This window comes from Alosa alosa, chromosome 16 (genome assembly GCF_017589495.1).
Source record: "Alosa alosa isolate M-15738 ecotype Scorff River chromosome 16, AALO_Geno_1.1, whole genome shotgun sequence".
In the NCBI taxonomy this organism is placed as follows: domain Eukaryota; kingdom Metazoa; phylum Chordata; class Actinopteri; order Clupeiformes; family Clupeidae; genus Alosa; species Alosa alosa.
The window spans coordinates 11,045,981-11,055,980 of NC_063204.1; the positions used below are offsets into that span (position 1 = coordinate 11,045,981).

The 10,000-nt window shown below is 43.0% G+C and overlaps 1 protein-coding gene across 1 annotated transcript in view; it reads left to right on the forward strand.

The window, feature by feature from the left end:
- Positions 1 to 10,000, forward strand: part of kcnh2b (potassium voltage-gated channel, subfamily H (eag-related), member 2b) — a 207,872-nt gene that overhangs the window by 97,337 nt on the left and 100,535 nt on the right. The window contains exons 2-4 of the mRNA XM_048266114.1: positions 3,421 to 3,573; positions 5,957 to 6,427; positions 8,015 to 8,226. Coding sequence (XP_048122071.1) covers positions 3,421 to 3,573; positions 5,957 to 6,427; positions 8,015 to 8,226 — 836 coding nt within the window. The remainder of the gene's footprint in view (positions 1 to 3,420; positions 3,574 to 5,956; positions 6,428 to 8,014; positions 8,227 to 10,000) is intronic.

Here is a 10,000-nt window from a genome sequence, read left to right on the forward strand (position 1 = left end):
ACTCACACACACTCACATGTACATGAGTAAGGTGCATATACACACATTCTCTCTCTCTCTCTCGCTCTCTCTCTCTCTCTATATATATATATATATATATATATATATATATATATATATATATATATATGTGATTATATATATGCTTATATGCTTATAAAGCACATGAGTAAAGAGCAGAAGTCAGAGGTCTAATCTGGCTTCCTCAATCCATTCGTTTCCCTCAAGGATTACCTTGCCATTCTGCCGTGTCTTTATCCGAGCTCGGAGTGCTTTAATGAAGGGAAGCCGAGAGCAGGTCACCTCCGTGCATTCAGATCTGTGTTTACTGTTCCCAAATCCACTTCAGACCACCTAAGCCCACTGTAAGATTTGCCCAGGGTAATCTCCCTCCTCTGTTTCTGTGATTGCTCTGAAAGCATCTTCAGTGGACCCTAGAAGTCATATAATCTAACAATAGGTCTATGTGGAAGAGAAGTCTGTGTGTGTGTGTGTGTCAGTGTGTACACGTGAATGTGTGTGTGTGTGTGAGCGTGTGTGTGTGTGTTTGTGTGTTTGTGTGTTTGTGCGCTCTTAGAAGTTTGCTTACAGGCTGAGATATCTTCACAAATGAATTTCAAAATTTAGGACAGCAAGGTGAAAAGGACAAAAAGCATGAGGCCATAGCCAGGACTTCTCTCACTGCTACTGTGACAAATGCATGTCCCCGAGGCCCTTCAAACAGACACACACACACACACACACACATACACAGCTAACTTGCTCACACACATGCGCACACACACACACACACACATTCACTGCTGTAGATTTGCGTACTTATCATGTCCCCTGATGCTAATGCGTTGTAGTATAGAAATAGGTCCCGTTGTTCCTTCAGGACCCTGATCAATCCCCCTGGGTGGGGACACGAGGACAGGACAGGAGAAACCAGGACATGTGATTGTGTATGTGACGTGTGTGTTGCATTTTTTCCCTCTTGGCCAATGTTCCTGAATCTATGAAATGACTTGTGATTTATTTGGGATTGGAAAGGCTGCCTGTATCTTACAGTGGATTAGTCTTTTTAAGTGGAGTGGGGGAAAAAAAGAAAATGTAATGAATTGGAGTCAAATCCGCTTCCCTGTTCATTTTTAATCCTTTCCCGTGTACAGTATGAGAGAGAGAGAGAGAATGAGAGAGGGAGAGATGGAAAGAATAAAATAGAGGAATACAGAGAGAGAGAGAAATGGAGAGAATGAGAGCAATAAAAGAAAGGAAGTATAAGTATAGTATATATACTTTTTTGATCCTGTGAGGGAAATTTGGTCTCTGCATTTAACCCAATTGGTGAATTAGTGAAACACAAACAGCACACAGTGAACACACAGTGAGGTGAAGCACACACTAATCCGCACAGTGAGCTGCCTGCTTCAACGGGCGCGCGAGGGAGCAGTGAGGGTTAGGTGCCTTGCTCATGGGCACTTCAGCCGTGCCTACTGGTCGGGGCTCGAACCGGCAACCCTCCGGTTACAAGTCCAGAGTGCTAACCAGTGGGCCACGGCTGCCCCAAAATACAAAATATACAAAGAATGAGAGAAAGAGAGGTGTTTCTAGGTTCTCGCAGTAGGATTTAAATGTCAAGGATCATGGTTGTGTTTTATTGCGTTGGATATTGCGGCTTTTGGCCTGTCTTCAAGTCAGAAGTTGCCGCGAAGGAAAGGCCAGTGTGAGTTAAGACCAACTGCGTGCTACAGTACTATGCTCAATGTTTAGACACAAAACAGTGTCCCTAAAACTCAAGTCTATAAATACACCTTTATTTCTCTCACACAGATTAACACACACAGACATATACACATACACATACACACACACACACACACACACACACACACACACACACACACACACACATACAGACACACACACACACATACACACCATCATTCATAGCCAGATGGTGTAAGAAGACCTGTAATCTCTGTGTCGCCGCCCGCACCCACCACTGGGATTATGTACTGGTACAATCCCCTGCCCCCATCCAACCCCCCCAAAACCCCACCCGCCCATGCCCCTGCCCCTGCCCACGCCAGCTCTGCCCCGTGCTCTGCAGAGCTCTGATGCGTTTGTGTGGTGACTCTGATGGCGGGAGATGATGGTGGCAGCTGACAATTCAAAGCCGTTAGTGAGTTGAGCCGGCAGTCGCCAACCAGCACACTGCACAGGGCTGCCACTGGCCTCCGCGCATCCGACAGGTAAGAAGAGGAGAGGGAGAAACAGAGAAGGGAGGAGAGGAAGAGAGAAAAAAGGGGACAGAGAGGAGAGGAGGAGACTGAGAGAAAGGGAATAAAAATAACATATTCTGAAAGAGGGAGCGTGAAATATGGAGGTGGTATTGATGTTTTGATCGGAGGTGATTAATTGTAATTGATTGAGGTCTGGTTGATCGGATTTGGGCAGCCTACTTTTACTATATGACCCACTGCACTGAAGCTATGCAATAAAAGTCTCGCATCTTGTGCTGGCGGGTAATACACGGCAAAAAGCAAGTGTTGCTTTGCTAGTAATGTTTATTTCTGTTTTTTTGTTTATCAAAAGTACACTGAATTATATGCATCGTTTAATAACTTCTTACATGCATCGTTTTATCAAGACCACTGTTTTCTTGAATTTCCCCTGGGGATCAATAAAGTATCTATCTATCTATCTATCTATCTATCTATCTATCTATCTATCTATATGGGATTACAACTATCAGTGTTTTGCAGTCAGTGGCACAGATTATTATTTAGCATGCAATAAATATCACACATCATGCATCTGAATATGACATTAAATTCAGCATGTCAGCTCGTCTTCGACACAACTAGTTGTTATCTGCGTCCTGGTTACTGGTGGATGACAGCTTTATGGCACTTTGCTGTTCCAAGTCTGTATTTAGGGGCAGGCTAAGAGGGTATTTGGGTGCTCTGGGCGGTGTTTTGGTTGTTTTGGCACAGGCCGTATTTATTTTATCACTCCGGGTGTTAGTGTTGGGGCTTTACATCTGCCGCCACTGTGCGGTTTCTCTTCACAGTGTGACAGGCTCAAATCCTTAGGTGTCCAACAGATTGCCTGAATTAAGCATCTCCCCGCTGTTCGTTTTGCTCAAACATGCTGGCTCAAATTATTTATTTGTTTACTTGTTTAAAAATGTATTTATTTGTTTGTTTATTTATTTTTGTTATCATAAATTATAAGTTTAGTTTCTGTGAACCTCTGTCACTGTTTTGCTGACTCAGAAAGATGGTGGCCTGTTGAAAGATACTGGCCAATTATCTGAGCGTATTTTGTTGAGTTGTTTTAGGTGGAGACATTAACAGCACTATCCTCTCCGTGTGTGTGTGTGTGCGCACACGTGTGTGTGTGTGTGTGTGTGTGTGTGTGTGTGTGTATCAGGTGGGTGTTTCCTCTGCCTGGTGGACGTGGTCCCGGTGAAGAATGAGGATGGGGTCGTGATCATGTTCATCCTCAACTTTGAGGTTATGGACGACAAGCAGGACCAAACTCTGGATCAAAACCACAAGCTGCCCACACCCTGGCGTTCGTCTAGTACGTACCAGCACGCGCACACACAATCACGTACACACACATATACACACACACACACAAACACACACTCACACACACACACACACACACACACACACACACACACACACACAGGAGGATCATACCTTGGTGTTCATCTAGTATGTACAAACACAAACACACACAATCACGTACACACACACAGGAGGACCATACCCTGGTGTTCATCTAGTATGTACAAACACACACACACACACACACACACACACACATAGACTCACCATACCCTGGCCATCATCTACAGTAGAATGTCCAAACACACACAGAAACTTGTTTGGCAGTCATTGTTAAAACAGAAATAAGAATTGAATCATATTTACTCATATTTGATACATACAATACTACTACTATGGTTCATAACCTTGATAGACAAAATACTAACCTATACTACCAAGTTTTTATCGGCATATCTTCCATATAGATTAGATTAGATTCTTTATTAATCCTTTAACAAGAAATTACAGTGTCACAGCAGCTTCAAGACAGACATTGACTCCTGACACCACACGTTGACTCAAATATATCCAGAACTAATAAGTTAATATATATATATATATATATATATATATATATATATATATATATATATATCGTCTGGCGAATGTGGTGCTATTGCTTGAAAAGGATCAACTACCGAGTTGAATTGAACATAGCCTCATGCAGACGCAGACACCAGAGCCCGTCTACGGAGAGCCTGGCCACTCCGTATTAAGTCCCATTGTACCAAATTTTGGTTGCAGTTCCACCAGAGTTCCACTGGGGGCGATCGCCATGAGTGCAGAATGAATGGGAGTCAATGGAGCTAGACGGCTAAATTTGTCTCTTTCACCTGATTGTTGTTGACAAATCTCAGATTTGATTGTAGTTTGTATAACTTCAACATGGGTTATAGGTCAAAAGTTGAATGAACGAGTACTTATGTCCTTTTGATTTCTTACAGGTTGGGTCGTTGTTGCCCATAACACGCTAGCATTGTGCTAATGAATGACGTGATTGACACGTTTGAAAGGCTTTTTAGAACAATAAGTGACTTTAAAAAATATAATACTCAACCAAGTGTATTTTATTTCCCTCCCCTTTCGAATACAATATTCAAATTACTTGAAAAAAAATTATATCCTGAGAAAAGTGGATTTTTAAGGGTACAGCTCCATAGACCTCCATGCATTCTGCACACGTGGACGAGTGCCCTCATGTGGAACCACAGAAGGAACTGCAACCAGTTCAGAAACCGGAAGTTTTCCGAGAGTGGCAGTTCTCCCCTTATTAGACATTCTCTGCAGACACACACACACACACACGGAGAGAGAGAGAGAGAGAGAGAGAGAGAGAGAGAGAGAGAGAGAGAGAGAGAGAGAGAACCACTTTAATGCCACGCAAATAGGCTATGCAACCATGGCAAACTTTACATCTGGAAAGAGCTCCTTGGTAACTATCCTGCTAGCTCAGGTCACGTCAACACTTGATCCCAGAAAGATTGTCTTCGACTTGTTAGTTTTTTGAACATTTATTTTATCTAATGACATAGAAAACGTAATGAATTTCATCCACATATCCTTATGCACTATGCACAACTTTTATTCACTAGCGACTAGTCTAAAACCGTCAGGCTGAAGGGAGGCTAATTACTCTCACGTATTTCTTAAAGTGACAGGCACTCAATTACACCTACTCATCACCCATCCAGTAGATATACTGACAGTATATATGCTCATCACCAATGTGCACTCAATTAGACCTACACACCACATTAAAGATATGCCTAAGTGTTATAGTTTAAACGTCAATATGAAGCATTAAAATTACTAAATATGTTTAGCTACTAGTAATTACTAGTAAAATGCTATACATTAAAAAATACATTTTTAACTAAATACACTCTATATGAATTTAACTTTGTGTGTGGAGAGAGTCAAAAAGAATCTAGGATGTCCACTGTTGTGAATGATCCCACTACAGTATATATTACTGATGACGTCAGGGTGGTGGGGGCCCCAAAATCAAACACATTTTTAAAAAAGTATCGAAGAAGAATCGAAATCGCAATTCTTGACTTGGTATCAGAATCGAACCACCCCCCCCAAATTGTGTAAATGAATAACCTAAGGGGGCAATTTCCCCCTATTTTGAAAAATGAATTTTAAGCCCTGAGTATACTGTATAAAATAAACTATACGTCATTGCATTTAACTATCTGTCATTCTCTTTTCTCCATTGTCCATGGACTTTCTCTCTCTGTTCCTATGTTCATTCCTCTCTCTCTATCTCTCTCTCCATCTCTCTCTATCTCTCTCTCCATCTCTCTCTATCTCTCTCTCTCTCTCCATCACTCTCCTCCTGTAAGGCCGGACGCGTGGTATCCGTCTGCGCCTGCCCGTGCTGCGTTCCCTCAGTAACAGTAAGCAGTCTCTCCAGGGTGACCCCGAGGCCGGTCACGTGCCTCACCACCCGCCAGGTACCCCTCCTCGCCGCCGCACTAGTCGTGAGTCCGTGGCGCTCGGTGAGCTCCTGCCTGTACCCGAGAGGTCACGACCTTCGCTCACCCTTTGGCCCGAGGACCAGCGGACGCTGCTGGGCAGAGATTCTATCCCCACGCCGCCGCCGACGACGACGTCACAGCCGCTGGACCAGTCGTCGCCGCGGCAACAGCACCGCCTCAACCCGGACGCGTCCACGTCCAACTGCAGCCTGACGCAAAGCCGCTCGCGCGAGAGCTTCTACAGCATGCGCCGCGCCTCGTCCGTCGACGACATCGAGGCCATGCGGCCCGACTGGGACAGGAAGTACCGCACCCGGGCCAGCTGCAGCAGCACAGGTGACCGCCACAAGCCAATCAGCTCATTGCATAGCACTTACTGATGCCAGTTCTAACCAATCAGCTCACTGCATAACATGTATTGATGCCTGTTTTTAACAAGTCATGTCATAGTATACCATTTACTGACTGTCTCCTCTCACCAATCATTTCACTACATACCTATAACTGAAGTCTGCTTGAAACCAATCTGTTTAACCAACAAACTCAATAAACACAATTTACCAATCCTCACCAAATCGCTCAATATACACCACTACCTTTAACCCTCTTTAACCAGGTATTGGCGTATTAATTTTTAGCTTTCTAAAGGAGTATTCCTCCTGCATACACTGCAGCAATTTCTTCTGGCTATCCACTCCTAGCTGTCACTCTTATTGCCCATCTCCTTGGATAGGCACTTAAGCCTGCTGTTAGCCCCCCTTGGTGCTGTGATTGCAGCTCTTCTCAAAGGGCACCAGAGGACACTAGCTCTAATCTGATTTGTTATATGCTGTGAATTCAATTCAATACTACAATCATCGGTGATCTACAGTCGTTTCTAACGCTTCTCAACATGACGTCTTCCTTTATTAAAAATGTTAAAATTGAATAATTGGGGTAAACTTTCATAATTACCTTCTGTCTTTGTAACAGTGCGATTAAGCATAGCAATGTCAGTAATAGTAATAATTTACATAACTTCAGCCAAGCCCTACTCCTAATTCAAATAATTCACCACCACTTAAAGCAACACCAAAGAGTTTTTTGTACCTTATAAGAATGTTTCCAAAATCGTTTCAGTGGTTCATCGTAACAGGGTGAACGGCACTTCTGGCCCTCTATCGGCTATAACCGCTCTACAGTATGTAAGTTTGCCAGATCGGGTAGCGGATCTGTAGTTCAATGGAATGAGACATAAGAAACTACAAATTTGACTTGCATCTGATGTCGCAATACATCGTACTTTCATAAAATCATGCAACATATTCTGCCTTGTCTGTGGACATCGTTATGCCGGTGATATAAACGATGGATAAACAAATAGTGTGCGTGGACAGTGGAAAAGTTCTTTGGTGTTGCTTTAAGCCATAGTTTAACCCACATTTTTAAATGATGTCAATATTATTTTAATAGCAGTAAACCTAAACAAGTTTTGTAAAAAACATATGTTTTTATTATTATTATTTTTTAGTTAAGTGCTGCATTTTCTTGGCCAGGGCTCACTTGGAAAAGAGGCTATTGTCTCAGTGTGACTACCCTGGTTAAATAAAGGCTAAATAAAATAAAATTAAATTCTTATGAGACATTCCAGTTGTGTAATTGACAGTATCTCTGGCAGTTGTGATCAACAGTAAGTGCATCATTCTTTACTTTACCTTTACCTACCTGAGGAGAATCCAGATGTGTAAAGGATGGTATCTGTGTGACTTTTGCACACGTTGTGTGGACAGGTGTGTTGGAGAAGACCAGAGGTCGACAACCATGGAACTAGAAAGACTCCCACACAGGGAGTCTCATTTGCAGTATTACATTTGTTGTAAACTAGGTTTTAGACACAATTAACAATCTTATATAGGTTGCTTGACTCTTGTGTATCTCCGACAGGTGCGGTCAACAACAAGTCCAACATCCTGAACTCTACCTCGGACTCTGACCTTATGCGCTACCGCACCATCAGCAAGATCCCGCAGATCACGCTGAACTTCGTGGACTTCACAGCCGACCCCCTCATCACCCTGCCCACGGGCGAGATGGACATCATTGCGCCCTGCAAGCTCATTGACCGCACACACAATGTCACTGAGAAAGTCACACAGGTAGGGAAAGGTTCCACACTCCACCTTAGCTGGGCTCCCGTGTCCAATTGTGTTTTCGTTTTTATTTTTCAGGGCATGCTTATGTGTCTGCAGCAGTGTGTTGTGAGATATGGGGGAAGATGCTGAATTTAGTTTGACCAGTTATGTCTCATTCTGACATTGGGAGGTTGAATGGATGACTGACTGCTTATTGGATAGGAAGAACATTACTAGACACACATTTTCTTCAATAATGTGAGGATATTTCTGTGTTTACTGAAACTATGAGAGCTGTAAACTTGCTGTGTCCATATTTGACCTGAAATCACCAGACGTGATTCTCATCAGGGGAAGTTTACATAGCTCTCTCATCTTTGCTGTTGGGGATTTGAAGCCGTTTAAAAGCTTACTGCAAAACCAGACCCAAAAATGCACATCAGGATTCCAGTCTGCTAGCGTTAATCACAACATAACACATGAACACTCTTAATCTGTGGACGATGTACACTGGGACCTTAGCAGCGTCCAGGTCTTACTTGGTGAGGAGGTACACTATGTGTGAGTGTGAGTGTGTGTGTGTGTGTGTGTGTGTTTGATTGAATGGGATAGAGATCATATGGGTGGAATTAAATGGCAGCAGATGATGCTGCCGTGGTGAGCAGGATTCTGGGATGGCCTATCCAGATAAACCAAGCACAAACAAGCTCATTGGACAAGGGGTGAAGTGATGTCTTTTCACCCCACCCCACTCAATGAATGAATAGAGTTTGTGTAGAGTTTGTGTGAGTGTGTGTGTGTGTGTGTGTGTGTGTGTGTGTATGTGTGTGTGTGTGTGCATTTGTGTGTGTGTATGTGTTGCCTTTTGGGGATTTTCATTTTCTGGATGGCTATTTCAGAAATTACTATTTGATGTGTTTTGTGTGTGTGTGTGTGTGTGTGTGTGTGTGTGTGTGTGTAGGCATGTCAACAGAAATAAATAGCACATTTAGAAAGGCTTTTACAGATTAAGGCCGAATCGGCTCATTTGCTGCTGTCGCTGTTTAGCAGCTGAACTCATGCACAACATCTGAACTGAATGCTTCCAGCCACTCCCCAAAACAAAACATTTAGCTTAATTTAATTTTGTTGAGGAGTATTTGCTGATTATCATAATATTTTCTGGTTGTTTTTTTTATAGCACTGAATCCCTTTCTTTTAGGGGTATTTGGCTCTAAAATCCAACAATGTTTTTGGTGTTATTGTTTAGCACTTTTAGCATGTTTATCTGCAGGTTGTTGCTATTCACTCTCTGGGAATCCTACTCTATAATGTTCACCTTCAAGCAGCGGGACAGAGAGTATCAAATGTGTGCCTGTAGCTACAGCGGCAGAGATTAACAACCTGTCATGGCGCTTGCTAGCGCAAGCATCTGATTGATATCTGCTTAATCGCCCTGCCGTCAATTGTGATGGTTTCCGACGGCTTCCTGGCACTGCTGGGGTGTGACAGAGTCGAGGCGCTGCCAGGGGTTGCCACAAGATCAGAAGCAGTGAAGGGGGAAGGGTGGAAAGAAGGCGCAAGGCAAGTAACAAATAATTTAGCTGGCAGCAAAAAAATGGCTAGCATAACCGGTAACACCAAGTTATACCACTGCTAATGCTTATGTTATGGCTAGCACTACCGCTAGTGCTTATGCTATGGATAATAAGAAGGGTTGAAGCTAAGTTAAGCTAATGCTAAAGTCTACGCTAAGCTAATGCTAACCATCTCATCTGCTTTTTTTTCTTTCCAAAAACAAGAGTGTCCAGAACCTGAC